The 21,509-nt window shown below is 52.9% G+C and overlaps 3 protein-coding genes across 10 annotated transcripts; 2 read left to right on the forward strand and 1 right to left on the reverse strand.

Annotated features, from left to right (window-relative positions):
- Positions 1-1,143: 1,143 nt before the first annotated feature.
- Cks1b (CDC28 protein kinase regulatory subunit 1B) lies at positions 1,144-4,895 on the reverse strand. The gene is made up of 3 exons (XM_006976318.4): positions 4,762-4,895; positions 2,194-2,321; positions 1,144-1,641 (listed from the first exon to the last, which is right to left on the reverse strand). The coding sequence occupies exons 1-3, from the start codon at positions 4,818-4,820 to the stop codon at positions 1,589-1,591; spliced, it is 240 nt and encodes a 79-aa protein (XP_006976380.3). The 5' UTR covers positions 4,821-4,895; the 3' UTR covers positions 1,144-1,588.
- Positions 4,896-5,023: 128 nt separating this feature from the next.
- On the forward strand, positions 5,024-16,102 carry Shc1 (SHC adaptor protein 1). 6 transcript variants are annotated; one of them, XM_006976317.4, is made up of 13 exons: positions 5,024-5,321; positions 8,509-8,682; positions 9,254-9,324; positions 9,841-9,904; positions 10,031-10,150; positions 10,518-10,571; positions 10,852-10,903; positions 11,082-11,208; positions 12,620-12,806; positions 12,890-12,959; positions 13,043-13,174; positions 13,314-13,552; positions 14,414-16,102. In XM_006976317.4, the coding sequence occupies exons 2-13, from the start codon at positions 8,512-8,514 to the stop codon at positions 14,540-14,542; spliced, it is 1,416 nt and encodes a 471-aa protein (XP_006976379.1). In that variant the 5' UTR covers positions 5,024-5,321; positions 8,509-8,511; the 3' UTR covers positions 14,543-16,102. The 6 variants fall into 6 exon arrangements, with proteins under 6 accessions (XP_006976379.1, XP_076430576.1, XP_076430577.1 ...); XM_042279391.2 differs by lacking the exon at positions 5,024-5,321 and adding an exon at positions 5,671-6,026; XM_076574460.1 differs by lacking the exon at positions 5,024-5,321 and adding an exon at positions 6,053-6,443.
- Positions 16,103-16,238: 136 nt separating this feature from the next.
- On the forward strand, positions 16,239-21,450 carry Pygo2 (pygopus family PHD finger 2). 3 transcript variants are annotated; one of them, XM_015995209.3, is made up of 3 exons: positions 16,239-16,822; positions 17,083-17,238; positions 18,852-21,450. In XM_015995209.3, the coding sequence occupies exons 2-3, from the start codon at positions 17,197-17,199 to the stop codon at positions 19,914-19,916; spliced, it is 1,107 nt and encodes a 368-aa protein (XP_015850695.1). In that variant the 5' UTR covers positions 16,239-16,822; positions 17,083-17,196; the 3' UTR covers positions 19,917-21,450. The 3 variants fall into 3 exon arrangements, with proteins under 3 accessions (XP_015850695.1, XP_006976377.1, XP_015850697.1); XM_006976315.4 differs by having other exon boundaries at positions 17,189-17,238; XM_015995211.3 differs by having other exon boundaries at positions 16,239-16,542; positions 17,189-17,238.
- The last annotated feature ends 59 nt before the right edge of the window (positions 21,451-21,509 follow it).

Consider the following 21,509-nt stretch of genomic DNA (forward strand, 5'->3'; position numbering starts at 1 on the left):
TATCCTTTTTTTTTCTTTTTTTTTTTTTAGTTTTTTGAGACAGGGTTTCTCTGTTTAACAGCCTGGGCTGTCCTGGGACACACTCTGTGGACCTGCCTCTGCCTCCCTAGTGCTGGGATAAAAGGTGTGTGTCACCACCTCCCGGCTCTGCTTGACATTCTTACACTGTCTATACTCCAGAATTTTTGTTAAAATTGTTTTGTTTTGTTTTTTTAAACTCATGCCTGAGAGTATATGCCAGGTGTGTTTGGTCTTTGTAGAGATCACAAGAGAGTGTTCAATCTCCTGGAACTGGAGTTACAAGAAGTTTCGAGCACCCCAATGTGGGTGTTGGGAATTGAACTAAGGTCTTTTAAAAGAGCAGTGAGTGCCCCTAACTGCTGAGCCACGTCTTCAGCCACTCCAAAGAATTCCTATTGGGTATCAGTACTTGAAACTGTCCAGATAGTTCTAACACCCCACCCCACCCCATCTTTGCATGCTTTTCAAATGCTGGAAATATGTAAATGACAACTTTTGACTGTAGGAAACAGTTCGTTTGCTTTGATGAGACAAGGTTGTCCTGATACAACCATTATCTCAGGCTAGTAATCAGAGTGAAATACATTTAGCATCTTCTTTGGAAACTGTCTTGGAACTTGCTCTGTAGACCAGGCTGGCCTCGAACTCAGAGATCTGCCTGCCTCTGCCTCCCAAGTGCTGGGATTAAAGTCGTGTGCCACCACTGCCTGGCAATTTCAGCAATTTTTTTTAAAGATTATTATTTTTTTAATGTACCTTGGGGGTGCGTGCCAGATCCCCAGGAACTGGAATTACAGACAGTTGTGAACTGTCATGTGGTTGCTGGGAATTGACCCTGGGTCCTTTGGAAGAGCAGCCAGTGCTCTTAACCACTGAGCCATCTCTCCAGTCCCTCAAGAAATATTTTTACAGTCCAATAGATTATAAAATAGATTATAAGTAGTTATTACAATACCCAACTAAATCTCATTATTGCAAAGAACCAAGTTCCCGCCATCCAGCTGAAAGGCATAGCATCAGAATGATTCCATATCATCACCCTGTTTGCAGGATGGCGAATGGCCCAGAGGGAATAGGGGAGAGGGCACACAATGACAGACAGGACGATCTTGTAACCACAGCTTTAGATTATAAAAACTTCCTTTAATCAAGGTTTGTAACATGGAAGAGATTTGTCAGATAAAATGGAAAGTTTCCAATACATTGAAACATAAACCAATAAGTCACCATAAATACAATACCCAACAGTAAAAACCACAACAGCAAATTCACACCATCCCTGTAAGAGCCATGATCTGATTTTCACATGCTTTCGGGAGATGGCGAAGATGGCCTGCTGGATACAGAGCACAGTCGGGCTTTGAGATCACACTCATCTGACAGAGCTGTGGCATTGGTGGCTCCGTTCAAGAAGCAAAGCAGGTACCAGCACATTCAAACAGTGTATTGAACATCCTTTAAATATCAAAGTGAGAAATAAGAAAGCAACATAATCACGCTATCAGCAAGATGGTAGGAAGTAAGGACAGCTGAGTAAAGCTTGAGGCTGAAAGGTGGTTCGCCAGCTTCATTTCTTTGGCTTCTTGGGTAATGGCCGCCGGAACAGTAAGATGTGAGGTTCTGAAAGAATCAGTGAAATCTAAGAAGGGTACTAACACCATTCAAAGCACAGTCTACAGTGTATTCCACCAGTGTCCCCCAGCCACACCCACTCAAGCTTCATAACAAATTAAGAAGCAAGCAGACAGCTTAGAAGCAGTCCCTGAAGTCTGCCCTTTCTGCCATTTACAGAATTGTTTTTCTGTTGTGTGTACAGTCCTGGGGTGTCCTTTATTAGTTTTTGCCTGGCAGCTGGGTGTCTGGTGTCTTAACAAGAAACAAAATTGCCTGTGCTTGTCTGGAACATATCCAGTTATTTGCAGAGGCCATAATCAGGGTATATGTGGTCTTGAAAAGGGTACCCTCCAGCTCAATTAAAGATTACGGGTTTTTTGTTGTTTTTCGCAGTAAGCTCACCCCTGGTCTTCCTGGATGTTTTTACTCCCATTTTTGCCACTCTTGTTTCTCTGCAGTCACCGAGGGAAGGAATCTGTAATGATGCCCTCCCCCATCTACTGCCTTGGTCTGTAAGCTTCCTTCAGCCAGAATGAAGCTTCTTTACATGGCACTGACCTGGTTCATGGATCATATAATGGACCCATCCCTGACTCTGCTGAACGCCAAGATTTCTCCATTCAGATTCCGACATCAAATGGGTTTTAGGGACCAGCTTGGCTATGTCCTTGGGCAACATGACATGCCTGTAACAGAAACATGGGGATGTGAAGGGTCTGTGTTAGCCGTAAGTACAGCGTTAGACACTGACTTATATACAAAGAGGTAGCTCACACCTGTAATTCTGACACTCACAGGGATATGGCCCGAGGATTACAGGCTATTCTTTGAGGCTATTCTGGGCTATAGATAATCTTTGAAAACAAGCATGTAGCTGGGCATGGCGGTGCACACCTTTAATCCCAGCACTTGGGAGGGAAAGGCAGGCAGGTCTCTTGAGTTCCAGGCTACACAGAGAAACCCATCTCAGGGGAACAGCCAAAAAACAAAACCAGCAACAAACAACAACAAAAACCAAAGCAAACCAAAAGAAAGAAAGCTAAAACAGGGACTGGTTCCTGATATCAGGGAATTTGTATAGTCTCACTGTGGATTATTGTGTGATAGAGGAAGCTAGAAACCTGGGATTTGTAAATTTTTATAAGAGAATATCAAAGACACAAGTTAATAAACAGTTTGAATACCTGGACGTCACACACTGATGATATTTGTATTTTCTCTGATTTCACAGGCCTTACAGTCCTTTAGCTGATTACCCATTTTACCCACTCTAGACCAGTTAAGGAAGAAGTTACTTAATGGAGAGAAAAGGTCTATTATGGAGTAGGGTATGAACGTGCTATGATACTTGGGAAATCCCATCCTTCCCTAACCAAAGGTCAATGGTAAAAAAGTTATCTGATTTGACTCAGACTACCTCAGGTAGAGTTTATCAAGCTCAATGAAAACGTACTAAATGCTCCCCTTGTAGGGATAACAAGAACAGCCCTCCACCCCCATAATTCTAGTCCAAATATCAAAGAAGAATTTACATTCTAACAAGTCCCAGGCACAAAATTGTGACTTCAATGCACAGGACCAAAAACAAAAACAAAACAAAACAAAAAAACCTTCCTTTAAACAAAAATGCCACCGCTAAGCTGAAAGTTACATCTTCTTGGGGATGAAACTACTGGTTGCCCAGCCATGAAAATGTAGTATAATGTTTTATTTATAGATCTGGGAAACGGCCAATACAAAAGTTGACTGGATCCACCAAGGAAGTGGCTGTTGATCCCATCAAGTAACACGCCAGCCTGACCTGCTTAGTTTCTGAGACCCAGGTGATGTCAGTAAAATGGTGTTGGGTTTTTCTTGCCAAAAAAGATTGTTGTATGTTTGTCAATACACACCAGTTCTCCAGGGTGCCTGATGTAGAACAAGAGTACAGGAAAGCTAATAATCATTTTATGTTCTCCATAAAGGAGCGATGATACAAATTATCAAGTCGCTTTAAGTATCACAAGCAATGCAGACCAGTGTAATATCAACCTCTGTAGAACCCGGTCTCCTCTCTCTTTCAGTGTAAATTCACAGCCTCGGCACTATCACATCCAAATGCTTGCACACTTAGTGCAAGGATGTCTTTACAATTCTTGGCAGCCAGCCAGCATTTTAGGCTCTATAACTACCTCACAAGTTGTTTCTCTTCCCTGTGTTCTAAGGGTCTCAGCTCAGGAGGCGCCTCTAAGCAAAATTTCCCCAACCTTCCTCCTCCACCGCATGCTCTCCTCACACTTGTACTGAGCAGGAGTCATATTCTTGTACTTGTACTGAGCAGGAGTCATAGTCTTTCTGAAGTCAGCTGATTCCATGGATTTTTAGTTCCGTCATAGCACTGACCACGCACTACTTGACACTTTGTTGTCTCGAGACAGGATTCCATTCTAATGTCCAGGCTGGCTGGAACTTGTGACAGCCCTGCAGCCTCGGCTTCCAGAATGCCGAGATTAAAGGTGTGAACTACCGTAACGGCCTATCTTGCACCTTAACACCTGAAACCTGTATGCACGCCATAAAGGCTCAAGTATTTGAAGGGTATCTACCTACGTCCACAGTCTTCATGCCACTTCGAGTCCTGCAAACCCGCTCCCTAAAACAAGGCCGACAACCACGCTCCTGCTCTTTTTTCATACACTAATAACCGACAGTGACGCTCTTACGGAACTGTCCTTTCATTGCGAGCACAAAACTTTCAGCTGCGCCTTGGCTACGTCCTCTCTCCCGGCAGACTTTGGAATTTCAGTAAAGCGAGCAGTTCCTATTAGGCACCCACCAAGCGGTGCGAGTGATGTGAAAATTCCCAAAGGCAAATTCCAACACGCTTCTATGTAACACCCGGCCAACTCCAAATTCCCCTTTCATTGTTTTAAGGCCTGCGTTTACCTTTCGCGCATGCGCTTGGCTACCGCACCAATTCCCCCACCCGCCCACCCGCCCGCCCGCTCCTCTTGCGCACGCGCCGGCTCTGCGCTGCCACCCTCCCCCCCCCTCCTCCCGCCGCCCCCGGCCTAGGTCACCGACTCCTCCCGTGCCCTCCGGTGTCAAGGCGCACAACCCGGCCGCGGGCCCCGCGCCGGCACTCACCGGTACTCGAACTCCTCGTCGTCGTACTTGTCCGAATAGTAGATCTGTTTGTGCGACATGACGGCTGTGCCCGCGGGCGCCCGGCCCCGCGCCGCTGGCCTGCAGACAACTCCCGGCAGCACGCGCTCCCCACCCTCTTTGGCCCCGCTTTCAAACACACCGCCTGCACTTCCCATTGGCCTCTCCGGCCGGAGGCGGGACAGCCCCACTCCGGAGTCCCCGATTGGCTCGCACTGGCGTCTCCGCGAGCCGTAAGCGGAGGGCCGAGCTCAGGTTTCCGAAGCGCGAGCTGGGTCCACACCGGGGCTCTCATTGGCTCCCGCTGAGCCCCGAGCGCCTGCTCACGCGGCCATTGGCCCGCTTTGCAGAGCGGCCGGGCGGAGGAGGGACGGCGAGGTAGGGGGTCAGGGGTTAGTGAGGCCGGAAGTGAGTGCAATAAAGTTTGTCTGGGGAGGCCGAGGCCCGGGGGAGAAAGTTGGGGCGGTGACTTAAGCCGACAGCTACGTGATCCGGAACCAGATCGGCCCCGCGGTCCGGTGCGGAGACTCCATGCGACCCTGGTGAGTGCAGACTTTCTCTCTGTTAGCGACCCCACTCCTCCTCCTCCTCCACCCCGGAACCCCTCTCCCAGGACCCTACTTCCGGTCTCGCGGTGTGAGTCCCGCCCCCGAGACCCCCTCCCCGGAAGTCCCACCTCCCAACTTCAAGGGGCTCCCCGAACCCCTTGCTTGTCTCTCGCCGTCGCGACCACACCCTGTGGTCCCACTCCCCTGGAAATCCCACCCCCGGACAGGCTTCCCTAGCTCCCCAAGATCAGAGTTTTTCAGCTCTGCGTCTGCCTTCTCGGGAGCCTCGGCTAAACCGGGTCTGTCTAAAGCCTGGCTTCCAAAAGGGGCAAAGCCTTGCTTTGGAAGGGACCGTTCGGCTGGGTAGAAGTGACGCCTCTCGGGGGCCCGCCCCCTCGGGCCCCGCCCCTTCCACTGTCCACGTCTGGTCCCGGGAATGGGGCCGACTCCTGGTCAGGGACCAGGTCCCCCCCCTCAGGAGACGTCTCCCTGTTGAGCTTGGGTCCATGCCTCCAAGCCCTGGTCTTTTACGTCCCGGACGCTTCCCTTGCTTCTGTATCCCTCTCCTCTCTTTAAAAGCCTTGGGCTCAGTTTTTCCCGAGCTTCTCCCTCCATCAGGTGGGAGGTGGAAATTTGTGGTTTGTAAGGAGTGAGATTATTAGCAGTGTCGTTTCCCCCGTAACCTTCTCTGACTGTGAAGTAAGTGGAAGGGGCTGGGTTTCGTTTATGGCCGAATGGACGAGAGCGTGGCTTAGAGACTCCTTCCCGTGGCAGACCCTATTCCCGAGTCAGCCATAGGTGCACCTTCCTATGGCTGGATTGGACTAAGTGTGGATTTGTGTGAACCTTAACAGGAGGGAAAGTTTTCCTGCCATCAGAAGAAAAACTGTTTTGGAGTCAGGAGTAGGGTTTCTTGTCCTTTCCGTTGTTTTTAAAGGACCCCTCCCCCTAACCAGATAACTCCTGTTTGGCATGCATCCTGACCTCACTTGCCCAACCTTCCCTGCTGGAAACATTCCTGAGGCTTTCGCCATTTCCTGCTATTTCCTGCCGCTCCAGCTTCCTCCCTGCTGGGCTGAGGGCTCTCCCTAGCCGCTACTACCTAGCTTTGGTCCGGTAGGCAATCTGCCATCTCTTTAAGCATGTTTAAAGGCTCATGCTTCCCTTTCTTCCAAATGTGCACACTGCGGGTCGTTCCTTGCCTCTGGATATGAACGCTCCCAGAGAAAGACAAGACAAGGACATCCTAGTGTGTGTTTGTGTGATTGGAAGTGTATGGCTGTGGCAGAATTTCCTCCTCTAAGAGCTGACAGTATTTATTTTCAGGAAGAGGTGTGGTGTTAAGTAACAGCTTTCCTGGGATGGGGTTTGAGAGAGTAAAGCATGATATTCGACCCATTTTAAGTGCTGGTGTTGTTAACCACAATCGTACAGTTTTTAATTCTCCAAAGTAAACTTAAGAGTAGTTTGGAGGGGAGCCTTTAAGGAAGTATCTTCTACCCTTTGTATTTGATCACTTTTTTTTTTTCTTAAGGAAATAAGTGATAGTCTATTCTGGAGCAATGCTGATTGGTCACTTTAACTTCCTGATGGCCTTTAGCAGCGCTGTGGCAGGAAACTGTGGGCAAAGGAATATGGGTTTGGTGGTGTTATGCACTTATGGCCAGATCCCAACGCCTGGTATCCCTTTCTCCTTCCTGTCCATTAACACAGATTGTTTATGGCCCTGTTAGCCCTTTGTGGCTGGTAGGCGCCCGTTCTGTGTTCCCGTTGTCCTGCCTCAAGGCCAACCCCCCCGAACTAGTGTGAGGGACCCTGTCGTGTGGGGCTTGCAGCCTCCCCGGAGACAGGTATGCCTGTAGGTCCGAAGGTACCCTGATTGCTCTGTATCCTCTGGCTTTCCTCGCTAGGACCGTGGGAAAGGGGCTCCACGAAGTCCGTTGGTCTTTGGTAGGTGACGTGTGTAAAGAACAGGCTTGTTCTAGCTCTTGCCTGGTAGCTCCCAGACGCGCCACCCCAACTGGCCTTTATTCCTCCTAGTTCCCTCTGGGCTCGATCTCCACCCACTGGGACTGCTTTCCCTTCCTGGTTGCCTGCTCTGGTCCACAGCTGTTGTGGCTAAGGATGCTAATGGCCCAGGTTCCCTGGGGCTGCCACCTCTCTCACTGTGTGGTGGGGGGTGGGGGATGGATGGTCTGGACTGTAAGGGAAATGCTAAACTCTGGGACACCCCCACCTCCCTTTCCACCCTCAGCAGCTCGTTTCCTCCTTTATCCCTCTCCTGGCCTTCCCTGGCTTCCTGCTCGCTCCGGCTTCCCCATGTGGGCTAGGATTGATCCCGAGTTCCTCTTAACTCCTTCCTTTCCTTTCTTCCCCCTCTTTTTCTTATTCTTCCATTTTTCTTTCCTACCTGGCACCTTTCTCCTCCCCAGACAGACTACCAGTGGTTAGAATTGGGCAAGGGAGAGTAGCCTGGCTAGCACAAATCGTGCGGGGACGAGTCTCAGTCCCTCTGAGCCTGTGAGTCAGCGTTGTCCTTGGGATTGGTCTCTCTTCTTAGTTCCCCGCCCCTGGGGAGGGGCCAGTCAGCTCTGGGTCCAGCCTGTACTCCTCAGCCAGAAGAGGCTTCCTCGCTGGGCTGGGCAAGGATGTGGCCTGAAACTGTCTAGGTCTGACGTGGGAGAGCAGAGGCCACTTGTCCTTCGCCTCCCTAGGTCCTCTGTTATCACCAGGCTGCAGAGGTCAAACCAGGCTCACGGCCTGGGGATGCCCCCTGCCTGGCCCCCTTGCCTGAATTTGGCAGGGGGGCCGGGCCGGGCCGGGCCAGGCAGAGGTCCCCCTTCTCACCCCAGCCATGGATCTTCTACCCCCGAAGCCGAAGTACAACCCACTTCGAAATGAGTCTCTGTCATCGCTGGAGGAGGGGGCTTCAGGGTCTACCCCCACAGAAGAGCTGCCTTCCCCGTCAGCCTCGTCCCTGGGACCCATTCTGCCTCCCCTGCCGGGGGACGATAGTCCGACTACCCTGTGTTCCTTCTTTCCCCGGATGAGCAACCTGAAGCTGGCCAATCCTGCTGGGGGGCGCCTGGGGCCTAAGGGGGAGCCAGGAAAGGCTGCTGAAGATGGGGCGGGGAACGCAGGGGCAGCCCTCCGGGACACAGGCCTTCTGCCCCTCCTCCAGGACATGAACAAGCTGAGTGGAGGCGGCGGCGGCGGGCGCAGGACTCGGGTCGAAGGGGGCCAGCTGGGGGGCGAGGAGTGGACCAGACACGGGAGCTTTGTCAATAAGCCCACGCGAGGCTGGCTGCATCCCAACGAGAAAGTCATGGGACCTGGGGTTTCCTACTTGGTTCGGGTGAGTGAACATCCTCCTTTGCACCCTCCCACACCCCATCCAGTTCCTCTGCTCACCCCAGCTTTGCTGGGACTTCTGCTCTTCCCCCAACATCTTCTATCTGGGTTAGTCCCCTAGCTCTTAAACCTGCCCCATCCCTTCTCCAGTTCCGTGGCCTTCTGTTCTAGCCTGGGAATCTTCTGCCCAGGGCCCCTTTCCTCCTTTGATCCCTACCCCCAGCTAACACGGTGCCCAGGCACATCAGATGCCCAGGCACATCAGAGGCGTTGAAGTGTTGAATGAAAAATGACTCCTGATTCTTCCCTCCAGACTCCTCCCTTGTCCAGGTGTTACTGCGTCCCACCCGATGCCTGCTACTCCTCTCACAGGCTTTCTCTCCACAGTGCATGAAGGCCCTCCTCGGTGGCCCTTCTTCACTTATGGGGGGGGTATCCCCAGGCAATGGGAAGGCCACTTCACCTTTACTCCCCTTAGGGACTCCATAGGACAAAGTCCTAGAACCTTCTGCAAAGGGCGGGGAGTGTGGGGAGGGGGAGGGGCCGCTGATCATTCTGGCCTCCTTCCTCCACAGTACATGGGTTGTGTGGAGGTCCTGCAGTCAATGCGAGCCCTTGACTTCAATACCCGGACTCAGGTCACCAGGTGAGTGGAGAGGCAGGTATATCGTTGGAGTCCTAGGATTAGTGAAGTCACAGAAGTCTCAGTAACGGGGAGGAGGGAGGTTGGTCGTCTGGTGGTGGTGCTGATGGTGACTTCTCATCGGGTGGGTGGCCAAGAGAATTTAGAGAAAGTTACAGAAATGTGTCTGACTGGAAAGAGCCAGCTCTGGTCTGGAGCACCACCTTTCCCATCCAGCCTTGGCGATTATGGGAAGAAGGATTAGAAGAGGTGGGGTCGAGGTTGCTGTTGTTTTTGGGAAGGGAATGGAACATTTGGTAACTGGGAAGAGGTGGGGCTCCAGCCACTGAGGCCCTAACCCAATCAGCCAGGAAGCGGCCCCTCGGTGTCATCAAATATTAAAGGCCCTTAATTCAATCCACCACGACAAAGAGCCTGGAGTGCTCTGGGAGTCTGGCCTGGTCTTCCCCTCCCCCAGCTCTGTGGCAGCCCCAGGCGGTGGGAGGCCAGTGGTGGGTCTGAGTACCCCTGTTCCTCCAGGGAGGCCATCAGTTTGGTGTGTGAGGCTGTGCCTGGTGCCAAAGGGGCAACGAGGAGGAGGAAGGTATGTGTGGTTGGTTGTTGTGGGGGGCGGGAAGAAGGCAGAGGCAGGCACGTGGGAAGAAGACGGGAGTGTCTCCCGGTGTGGGGAGCGCTCGGATTCCGAGACTCTTCTGGGACCCTTTCCTAGCCCTGTAGCCGCCCACTCAGCTCCATCCTGGGGAGGAGTAACCTGAAGTTCGCTGGAATGCCAATCACGCTCACTGTGTCCACCAGCAGCCTTAACCTCATGGCAGCAGACTGCAAACAGGTGGGGGGGCCTGCTGAAAGGGACCAGGGGTGCTTATGGGAGGGTCAGGGGGGATCTGGAGGCCAAAAGCGGGGAGTCCTCAGGAGCAACTGGAGAGTAGAGAAGGAAGAAATTAAGGGGTTGGGTATAGTGACCCCTTTAATCCCAACACTCCGGAGGCAGAGGCAGGGAAAGTTCAAAGCCAGCAAGGGCTATATAGTGAGACCCTGCACCCCTGCCCCCCATAAAGAGAATGAAATTAGGAGAATGTAGGATTGGAAGCCAAGAGGAGACTGGGGCTCCACGGTTCTGAGCTGGGCTGAGGAGACACTGAGCTCTGGGCTGCCTGACACTTACCATTCCCTTCTCCATCCCCTGCCCTCATCAGATCATTGCCAACCATCACATGCAATCTATCTCATTCGCGTCTGGTGGGGATCCGGTGAGTTGGGGAACAGAGGAGAGATGGGGGTGGGGACTGAGAGGCTAGGGGTTAGGAAGGAAGATACTGGCTAGAGGACGGGCCTGGTGGCACATGCCTGCAATCCCAGCACCCTGTAAGTCCAGGACAGCCAGAGAAATCCTTTTTTGAAAACCCAAAAGAGGGAGAGAGAGAGAGAGAGGATTGTGGAAATACTGAAAAGGACAGAGTCTTAGCGGGTCAAGTAAGATGGAGTTTTAAAATGCAGCTAACTGGTCTCTTCTGAATCCATCCCCTCTAGGACACAGCTGAGTATGTTGCCTATGTTGCCAAAGACCCTGTAAATCAGAGAGGTGAGGCCTGTGAGCAACCCTGGGGGGGGGGGCACTTCTCTGAGAGGCAAGTGGGATCACTCCCCTGCTCCACGCGATAGGGCTGTGCTGCTGAGGATTGGGGGGTGGGAGGCTCCCGCCCATGTGTCCTCCCAGCACCTTACCTCGGAGCTCACTGTAGTTTCTTCTGTGTCCCTAGCCTGCCATATCCTGGAGTGTCCTGAAGGGCTTGCTCAGGATGTCATCAGCACTATCGGTCAGGCCTTTGAGTTGCGCTTCAAACAATATCTCAGGAATCCACCCAAGCTGGTCACCCCCCATGACAGGTGAGCTGTGTAAAGAGTGGGATGCAGCTCGGGAGCCTCAGGCTGGGATTGGGGAGTAGTTTTCTCTTCCCATGCTTGAGCTCCAAGAGTTCAGAAGAAGTAATGACCTATGTGACCCTGCCTCCCTCTTCCTACTGTGTTAGGTCTCCGGTGGCTCAGCAGGAAGGTCTGCTGAGGGCCATGCCTGCTGCAGGGACAGTTTCTTCCTTTGGTTTGCCTAGGGTGAGGTTATATTCCAGCACCTCCCACTAGGTTGCCTTTCTTAGCTGGATGGATTCTGGCTCAGGCTCCTCATTTCTAGCCTATCCCTGTGTTCTCATATACTTTTTTTTCCCTTAAAGATTTATTTTTATTTTATGCATATGTGTATTTTACTGCATGTATATAAGTGCATACAGTGTCTGTGGAAGCCAAAAGAGGCCATTGGATACCCTGGAACTGGAATTAAAGGTGGTTGTGAGCTGCCATGTGAGTTCTGGGAAGCAAACCTGGGTCTTCTGAAAGATGAGCAGTGTTCTTAACCCCGGAGCATCGTACTTCCCCATTCATTGCCCTGGGCTTCTCTGCTTCTGAAGGTCATTAGCAATCTAGATTTTAGCCAGGTGCTGGTGGCACGCGTCTTTAATCCCAGTACCGGCAGGCAGAAGCAAGTGGATCTCTGTGAGTTCGAGGCCAGCCTGGTCTACAAAGCGAGTTCCAGGAAAGGTGCAAAGCTACACAGAAAAACCCTGTCTTGAAGAAAACAAAGCAAAACAAAACAAAAAAAATCCAGATTGAGAAGATATTTTCTTTGTTTCTACATGTGTGTATGTGTTGGGGCATATGTTGTGTGTGCAAATATGTGCCTGCATGTGTGTGCATGTAGAGGTTTGAAGTTGTTATCATATGTCTTCCTCTATTGGGTCACACTTTGTTTATTGAAGGTCAGGATCTCTCCCTGGCCTGGAGCTTCCCAGATACGGTTAGCAGCAACTGCTTGCTCTGGAGCCTGTCTCTGTCTCCAGAGTCCTGGGGTTACAGGTGGCCCCCCATTCTTATACAGGTGGCCTGGCTTGTACATGGGTTCTGGTGATCTGAACTCTGACCCTTACACTTTAGCTACTGAGTTATTTCCAGAGCATCTCTTTTATGTGAGATCCCCATGTTTCTTTTTTCAAGTTCCCAGAGATAAACAGTATGACCATCAGGGACTTTGTACGTTAGACCATCCTGGCTATCCATCCCTGTGTTCAGTAGCGCTTCTGTCCCTCTTAGGAGATACTGAGGCTGCCTAAAGTGAGAGGTTTTGGTTTAAACCCAAGTTAATCCGACCCACAGTAGATGCCTGGTGTGTGGTCACTGTTCTCTTCCCTTCCTGGGTCTCTCGGCCACCACGTGTTTACACCTGCTCACTCCATCCTTCCCTTCTCAGGATGGCTGGCTTTGATGGCTCAGCTTGGGATGAGGAGGAAGAAGAGCCACCTGACCATCAGTACTATAATGACTTCCCAGGGAAGGAACCCCCTCTCGGCGGGGTGGTAGACATGAGGCTTCGAGAAGGGGCCGCTCGACCCTCTCTGCCCACTGCCCAGATGTCCAGCCACTTGGGAGCTACACTGGTAAGCTTCTGGGATGGAGACCACCAGTCTGGGGTGGGGGTGGTGGCTAGGACCTGGGTCTCACCTGATTTTCCTTCTTACAGCCTATAGGGCAGCATGCTGCAGGAGACCCTGAAGTCCGTAAACAGATGCTGCCTCCCCCACCTTGCCCAGGTAGGACCAGTTTGCCGAATGGGACAGAGATGGGTACAGAAGGCAGGTCTGGGATTGACGGACTCTGTGTCTTTCCTTACCAGGCAGAGAACTCTTCGATGACCCTTCCTATGTCAACATCCAGAATCTAGACAAGGCCCGGCAAGCTGGGGGTGGGGCCGGGCCTCCCAATCCTTCCCTTAATGGCAGTGCACCCCGAGACCTCTTTGACATGAGTGAGTGAGTCTCTTGTAGCCCCACATTTCTCTGTTCCTCCTCCTTTCCTGCCTGTCTGTTCTCACTACCTGACTTCCCACAGAGCCTGGGTCTTGGGTGTCTTGGGCCAGCTCTCCTAGCCGTCTCTCTACCCCCTAGAGCCCTTTGAAGATGCCCTTCGTGTGCCTCCACCTCCCCAGGCCATGTCCATGGCCGAGCAGCTCCAAGGGGAGTCCTGGTTCCACGGGAAGCTGAGCCGGCGGGAGGCCGAGGCGCTGCTCCAGCTCAATGGTGACTTCTTGGTGCGAGAGAGCACTACCACCCCTGGCCAGTACGTGCTCACTGGTCTGCAGAGTGGGCAGCCCAAACACCTGCTGCTGGTGGACCCCGAAGGCGTGGTGAGTGCCAGAGGTGTGCATGCGTAGGGGATAGTGGAGGAAGGGCCTTTTCCTCTCCTTACCGCTTTCTGCGGGTCTCCTGTGCTCCTCTGGGTCATTGGTATCTGCCTGCAGTGGCCTGAGGTTCCTTCCCTTCCTGTCCCTCGGTCCGAGCTGTGTTCTCTTTTGGTTTTTCGAGACAGAGTTTCTCTTGTGTAACAGCTGTGGCTGTTCTGGAACTCACTCTGTAGACCAGGCTGGCCTCGAACTCACAGAGATCCACTTGCCTCTGTCTCCTGAGTGCTGGGACTAAACGCGTGTGCTACCATGGCCGCCTCTGAGCTGTGTTCTTGACAGTTCTGACCAGTCCTCCAATCCCAGACCCAGAAGTGCTTACCTGATCTGTGCTCCTTTTCCAAGTGAGGAAGTGACCCGTCACCATCGTCAGATGGTCATGGAGTAGAGACCCCAAATTTCCTCTTTCGAGAGGAGTCAAGAGTCTCTCTAGTTCCTTAGCTTCCAACTCTGTCCTTTTCCCTCCTTTTTCAAAGTCTGACCTGCCTCACTACCTGACAACCTCGGTTTCTTTTCTCTTCTCAGCCTCTTTCCTACATCTGTACTGTGTATCCTCCATTGAGACATACCAGTCCTTTCAAGTCAGAAGTTTCACTGCTTATCAGCTTCCGTGTTTCTGGGCTCATGTCTCCTTTCACATTCTCCCAGTTCACTGGCCTATCCACTCCTGTGTGTGAATATCCTCTCTGTAAAGGAGTCTATATAATCATGGCTGACCGCCCCCTCCCCCCATCCGCCCCAGTCTCGAGGGTTGAGGTCTTCCTGAACTCTTCACTTGAACTGGCCCTCTCATTTCCACCTTCCCAGGTTCGGACGAAGGATCACCGCTTTGAGAGTGTCAGTCACCTCATCAGCTATCACATGGACAATCACTTGCCCATCATCTCTGCGGGCAGCGAACTGTGTCTACAGCAACCCGTGGATCGGAAAGCGTGATCCTCAGTCTTTCCTGGATGCCCTCCGTCCCTTTCTACTGTGTTCTGTAACTCTTGGGACCTCTGTTCTGTGGGTCTGGCCTTGGGTGGGAACTGGGAGCCGTGTGGACACTGGGTGCTCACCTGAGAGGGGTTTTAGTTCAGAACCTGGGGTAGCATTCTGCTTCTGCCCAAACCTCACCAAAGTATTAATGTACAGAGTGGTCCCTTGCCTGGGCCTTGTCTGTGCCAACCTGATGCCCTTCCCCCAAAGGGTGGGTTCTTACAATGGAAAATGCCCTGTGCTGATAGGCCCAGTGGAGCAGTTGCCCTTCGGGGGAAGGGAAATAATCATACCTCTGGTTTACCCCTGGTCTTCAGGGTACCCCAGATCCCTCTGAACATATCCTGCTCCCTGTGCATCCCCTTACAACTTTGTGCCTTCGACTATCTCCTAGGTCTGCAGAGACTCTGTGCAAAGAGTTCTCAGGCCCTTCATGGATGGGGCTGCTGCCACCTGGGCTTCTAGAGCCTTGTCATGCCCAGCACCCCTTCCTGTGTTTGGGAAGAACAGGCAGGAGTGGGCAGCTCTCTCCTCTGCCTTTTGACTTGCAGTCCTTAAGAGATCGCCCCAAGCTGGGCTTGGTGGTGCACGCCTTTAATCCCAGCACTCAGGAGGCAGAGGCAGGTGGATCTCTGTGAGGCCAGCCTGGTCTACAGAGTGAGTTCCAGGACAGTCGGGACTATGTAGAGAGACCCTGACTCCAAAAACCAAAAAGAGAGAGACAGAAATTGCCCCAGCGCCCCCTCCTGGTGGCAGGGGGAGGGGCCGGATTGGACCGCTGCCTTGCTCAGTGCCTCCTGGCCTTGCCCCCCTTCCTCCAAGGGGTCTATACATTTCTTAAGCGCCCCCCCTCCATGATTGCATGTGTGTTATAGTCTACAGCCAAAGCATAGCCCTTCTTCCTGCAACTCCATCCAGTCTCCCTCTTTGGGGATGGGTGTGTGTGACTGACTTGGCCTCCAGTGTGTGCAGTTAACCTCGGGGTGGGTTTTGTGGAGGTGTTAAGACTGAAGCATCAGACAATCCCCAATGCCGTTTGTTGGTCTGGAACTGCACTGTTTTTTTTTGTTTGTTTGTTTGTTTGTTTTTTTGTTTTTTTTTAACATACACGCATTTTAGGGCTGTAGATTTATTTTCCTGATTTTGTTTCTGTTGCTTACTTTTCAGCACAAATTATGATAGTCGATTACATTTATACATCACCTCGTTGACTTTTCCAAACCTTTTTTTTTTTTTTTTTTTAACTGTTGGGATTTTACTCTCTCTGGCCTGAAAGGCACTAGGACAGGGTTCGTTTTTCTTCTTCCTCAAGAGATCTGAGAAGAAGTTTGGTTAAACAGTGTTGTGGGGTCATGATGTGAAAGCTCACTGCAGATCCTACATTCTGCCTGTGGGCCGATGCATTCAGGACAGAAACCTTGCAAGGAGGGTAGACTGGTTTTCAATCTTGGCCTATTTTTGGTTTGGCTGTCTTATACCAAAGGGAAATAGTCTTCATTAAAGTCCATATTTCTTCTACCTCGGCCTCTCAACATCTCTAGAAAGTCTGATTGATGGGGGCTGTCGGTGGGAGGTGGTGGAGGACCCCACCTGGGCCAGGCCCATTAGGCTCAGAGCCAGCGCCTGTCCACGGGAACCGAATCTGCGAGCATTTGGGGGCAGTGAGGCTGCGCGGTAGGGACGTAAGTGGAAGGCGACTGGCTCACGGTGGGAGGGGGCGTGTCCGGACCGCCCCCGGGCCCACGGGGAGCGCGCCCGGCCCCCTGTCGAGCGGTGCACCCCTCACAGCCGCGAGGCCAGCTCGGGCGGTGTTAGCTACACTTCGGAGGAGTGGCGTGGCGAGGCCCAGCCTTCCTGGGTGCGGCGTCTGGGCCCTTCCCATCTTCCCCTCCCCACGGAGCTTGGTGGTGGCGACCCATTGGAGTTCCGGTTCCGGTTGCTGTAGCCGCGGGCGGGCGGTGAGTCTGGAGCAGGCGTGCAGTTGGTGCTCTGGCTCTGCGCCTTCCCCCTCGCCGCCGTGTCTAGGTCTTGCTGCAGCTCGGGGGTGCTGCGCTGCCCCTGACTCCCCTCCGGGCGATGGTGCGGCCTGAGGACGCTTCCATCCCCCACCGACGCTGACTCGGGTCCCCCAATCCATGGCCGCCTCGGCGCCGCCCCCACCGGACAAGCTGGAGGGAGGCAGCGGCCCCGCACCGCCCCCCGCGCCGCCCAGCACCGGGAGGAAGCAGGGCAAGGCCGGTGAGAGCGCAGAGTGGGGCGGGGGCGGTCGAGGCCCGGGACCCGGGAACCTCGGATGGAAGGGTTGGGGGGATGGGGAGGTTGCCTAGGGGTCTTGGAGGTAGCCTCAGGTGAGAACGCTTAGTGGCTGGGGGCAAGTGTCACAGATCACTTGAGGTTTTGGAGCCGGGTAACTTTGATTGCAGGGAAGATGTAGGGTGTAGCTGAGAGCGTAGTCACACTAGTCATGTTTCATATTTCACCCCTGTTTCTTAAATAAGTAAGCAAGTGTACGTGGAAGTTAGAGTCTGGAGAGTGGCTGGGAGGAAGGAGACGGTAGAAACCTCGGGAAAACTTGCCTCCGTCTGCCTATTGCTGCTCTTCCAGGTCTGCAAATGAAGAGCCCTGAAAAGAAACGAAGAAAGTCCAACACTCAGGTAAATGGGGGTCTGCGGTGGGAGTGGTCCCTAGAAGCCCCTCCTACTTTGTCTGTCTGTCTGCCCCTTTGTGATTTCCAGGAGATGCAGGAAAAAGAAAAAGCAGAAATACTCTTCTCTCTCTCCCTCGTGGTTCCTAGTTCTGTCTCAGCGACAGCATTTAACCCAGCCTCACCTTTTCCTTTCTCGTTCTCCCTTTTTGAGACAATTGTCTGGTGTGAGCCAGACTGACTTCAGATTTGCTGCGCAGCCAAGGATGACTTTAGATCCATGATCCTCCTGCTTTTCCTTCCAAGGCAGTGGGATTACAGATGTCTGTCACCGTACTGGGTTTCTGCAGTGCTGGGGACCCAAAGGATGAGTCCCAGGTGCCCTTAGAGGCCAGAAGAGAGGATCAGAGTCCCCCAAACTGGAGGTACAGGCAGTTGTGAGCCACCACGCGGGTGCTGGGAACAGAACCCAGGGCTTGTGCAAGAGCATCAAGTGCTCTTAAGCCTGTGAGCCATCTTTCCAGCCTGTACTTTTTTTTGAGACAAGGTTCTGAGCTTGGCTTTGATCTCTTAGCTCTCCTGCTTCAGCCTCCCAAGTGCTAGCATTACTGGCATGTCTCACCAGGCCCAGCTTGCTGAGTCTTTCCTAAGTGTTGTAGTAACGCTACAGAGCTTTAACAGTTGTTCCTGTTATAAAAGTTGAGAAAATAGGAGACTTTTAAAAAACTTAAATATTCAGCCGGGTGTGGTGGTGCACGCCTTTAATCCCAGTACCAAAACAAAACAAAAAAAAAAAGTTAAATATTCAGTATCGAGTGCTTGCCTAGCTAGATTGCACAAAGCCCTGAATTCAAATCCCAGCATCTCAAAAACCAGACTTAGTGGTTCATGTCTGTCCCAGTACCCCAAAGATTGAGGCAGGAGAATGGGGATAATGAGAATTTTGTTTGTTTGTTTTGTTTTTTGAGACAGGGTTTCTCTTTGTAGCTTTGGTGCCTGTCCTGGAACTCACTCTGTATCCCAGGCTGGCCTCAAACTCACAGAGATCCACCTGCCTCTGCCTTCCAAGTGCTGGGATTAAAGGCATGCGCCACCACCGCCCAGTGGTGATGATGAGAATTTCAAGTTTATCCTCAGCTACAAACTGAGCTTATGTACAGCCTGGGTTATATATATCTCAAAGGGTGGGGAGGGAGGTGTCAACTGCTTTGGGGTCAGACCTGGCTTTTGGTGTGATTTTATTTTTATATATATAAAATCTTACTGTGTTTAATTATGCATATGGGTCTCTGTGTGTGTCCTTGTGAGTGAGTGAAAGAAGCCAGGCTGTGATTCCTCTGGAGCTGGAGTTGGAGGCTGTTGAGCCCTCCACCGTGGGTGCCGGGGATCAAACTCATGCTCTTAACCACTGAGCTGTCTCTCCAGCCCCGTGTGCCTGTGTTTTGTTGTGCTTTTTGAGAACAGTGCTCTTGCGCTGTGGGCCCCACCCTCTACCCTCTGTCACGTTCCAGGGTCTGTCACAGTTTCGGATGTGAGCTGTGCCAGTCTTGGAAGAGTATGGTGTTTGTGGTGCTCTCCCAGCGTGGCCCCGTGTCTCCTCACATCTTCCTCCTTTTGCACTAGGGTCCTGCATACTCGCATCTGACGGAGTTTGCACCGCCCCCAACTCCCATGGTGGATCATCTGGTTGCTTCCAACCCCTTTGAGGATGACTTCGGAGCCCCTAAGGTGGGGGGTGCAGGCCCTCCATTCCTTGGCAGTCCTGTGCCCTTTGGAGGCTTTCGTGTACAGGGGGGCATGGCGGGCCAGGTACCCCCAGGCTATGGCACTGGAGGAGGAGGGGGTCCCCAGCCACTTCGTCGACAGCCCCCTCCTTTCCCTCCCAACCCTATGGGCCCAGCTTTTAATATGCCTCCCCAGGGCCCTGGCTATCCACCCCCCGGCAACATGAACTTTCCCAGTCAACCTTTCAACCAGTCTCTGGGCCAAAACTTTAGCCCACCTGGTGGGCAGATGATGCCGGGCCCAGTGGGGGGATTTGGTCCCATGATCTCGCCCACCATGGGACAGCCTCCCCGAGGGGAGCTGGGTCCTCCTCCTCTCCCCCAACGCTTTGCCCAGCCGGGAGCGCCTTTTGGTCCTTCTCTTCAGAGACCTGGTCAGGGACTCCCCAGCCTGCCTCCCAACACAAGTCCCTTCCCTGGTCCAGACCCTGGTTTTCCTGGCCCCGGTGGTGAGGATGGGGGAAAGCCCTTGAATCCACCTGCTCCCACTGCTTTCCCCCAGGAGCCCCACTCGGGCTCCCCCGCCGCAGCTGTTAACGGGAACCAACCTAGTTTCCCCCCCAGCAGCAGTGGTCGAGGTGGAGGCACTCCCGATGCCAACAGTCTGGCGCCCCCTGGCAAGGCAGGCGGAGGCTCGGGGCCGCAGCCTCCCCCGGGCCTGGTGTACCCTTGCGGGGCCTGTCGGAGTGAGGTGAACGATGACCAGGATGCCATCTTGTGTGAGGCCTCCTGCCAGAAATGGTTTCACCGAGAGTGCACCGGTATGACCGAGAGCGCCTACGGGCTGCTAACCACCGAGGCCTCTGCGGTCTGGGCCTGCGACCTCTGCCTCAAGACCAAGGAGATCCAGTCCGTCTACATCCGGGAGGGCATGGGGCAGTTGGTGGCTGCTAACGATGGGTGACGACGCCAGGGCTGTGGCTCGGGGAAGTGCACATTTCTCACCGCGCTCTTGCAGAGTAATTACGTGGCTCTCGCTCCTCGTTTTCCACTGGCTTCCCATCCCCATGGAGCAGAAACATGGTTCCCGGAAGCAGACGCGGAACTGAGGCGTGCAGGCGGAAGAGCCTAGATTGCCGTTTTTTTCTGGGAACTTGCGCGTTGAGATCCAGGAGGCTGAGGCTCTGCTGAGCAGAGTCCTAGAGTCTGGCTGGAGACGACAGGAGGAAAGGGGCCGGAGGACGCTCCAGGCGGCAAGAGTGTCCTGTGCGCAGATGACAGATGACCCTAACGCCCGTGCCTACGATACCTAGGTAGCCCCACGGCTCCAGCTGTAGCTTTTGGAGTCACGTGTTCAAGGTTTCTTCACTCCCTTTTATGGGTTCTGGAAACAAACGGGGATCTTTCTCTCTCTTTTCTCTCTCCCCTTGCTTCCCCTGGACCCTCCTCATTCCTTTCTCCTCAGAGCGCCAAATTCCTTAGAAGAAGCAGAGGTCCCGGAGATAAGAGAGGCTGAGGAGACATCTTCCTCACACCAAAGTCGCTGGTCCTTTCTCAGCTTCTCTTGGGCTTCTCTCGGTGACCATGTTTTTGCCAAAAGTTGGGTTATATGGTTTGACTGACCAGAATATTGGAAGATTGGCTCCCCTGGAAGTCTGGACTGGAGACATAACCCCCCTCTCTCCCCGCACATTATGATAGTGCTGTTCTTCAGCTCTTGGTGCCCTCTTTTCCTCTCTCAGGAGAAAGTCTGGAAAGGCGTAAAGCCCTTATACCTCATTCCTTCCCTGATGAAAGGATCCAAGTGAGGCCCTGCTGTGGCTTTGTGGGGATGGGGCTGGGCAGCAGGATCCTCAAAGCCATGGTACTAATAGCTAAAAGAACCTGAATTTTTCTGCTTTGCCCCTTTTCATCCTGTGGTATCGCCTGGGCCTGGTGATAAAGCAACCAGGCTTGGTTTATTTTTATTTTTGTAGCATTCCCCACCAGTGATGGGACTGAGGCCTGGTCAGGAGCCCCCCTCAGCTTCTCTTACCTCTTTCCAGCTAGCCCATGTGCCCGTTCCTCATATGGGTGAGGACAGCAAGCTTGGGTGTGGCCCTCTGGGGAGAGATCTCCCTGCCGGCACTAGGCATGGTAAGGAAGACCCTCTAAGCCCCGCCCCACTTCTCCGCACGTGGAAAGAGAAGACACTGGTGGAGTTGACAGCCTTTGAGGCTGAAGAGGAAGCGGGTGGACCTGCTTCTTACTGTGCCCCCCCCAACTCCTAGACTTCCTATGTGCCAGCCTCTGCTCCGTGTTGTGTCGTGGTTCTGTTCGCCTCTGTCACCTGTTGTCACTTGTGTGTTGTCTCCATGGTTTGTAAACCGCTCCGGGGAGGTTCCATCCCCCTGTTCCTCTCCACTACTTTTTGGAAGAAAGTGGCTTGGCAGAGATGTGGTTACAGGATCTTTTTTTTATATGGTTGGACTAATAAAATGACTTGAAAATCCAAACAAGGACTCCCTTGTTAATCTGTTGAATCGGTGTCATGGCTAGGAGGATGTCCCTGCTCTCC

The sequence above is a fragment of the Peromyscus maniculatus genome, chromosome 6, assembly GCF_049852395.1.
Source record: "Peromyscus maniculatus bairdii isolate BWxNUB_F1_BW_parent chromosome 6, HU_Pman_BW_mat_3.1, whole genome shotgun sequence".
NCBI lineage: Eukaryota > Metazoa > Chordata > Mammalia > Rodentia > Cricetidae > Peromyscus > Peromyscus maniculatus.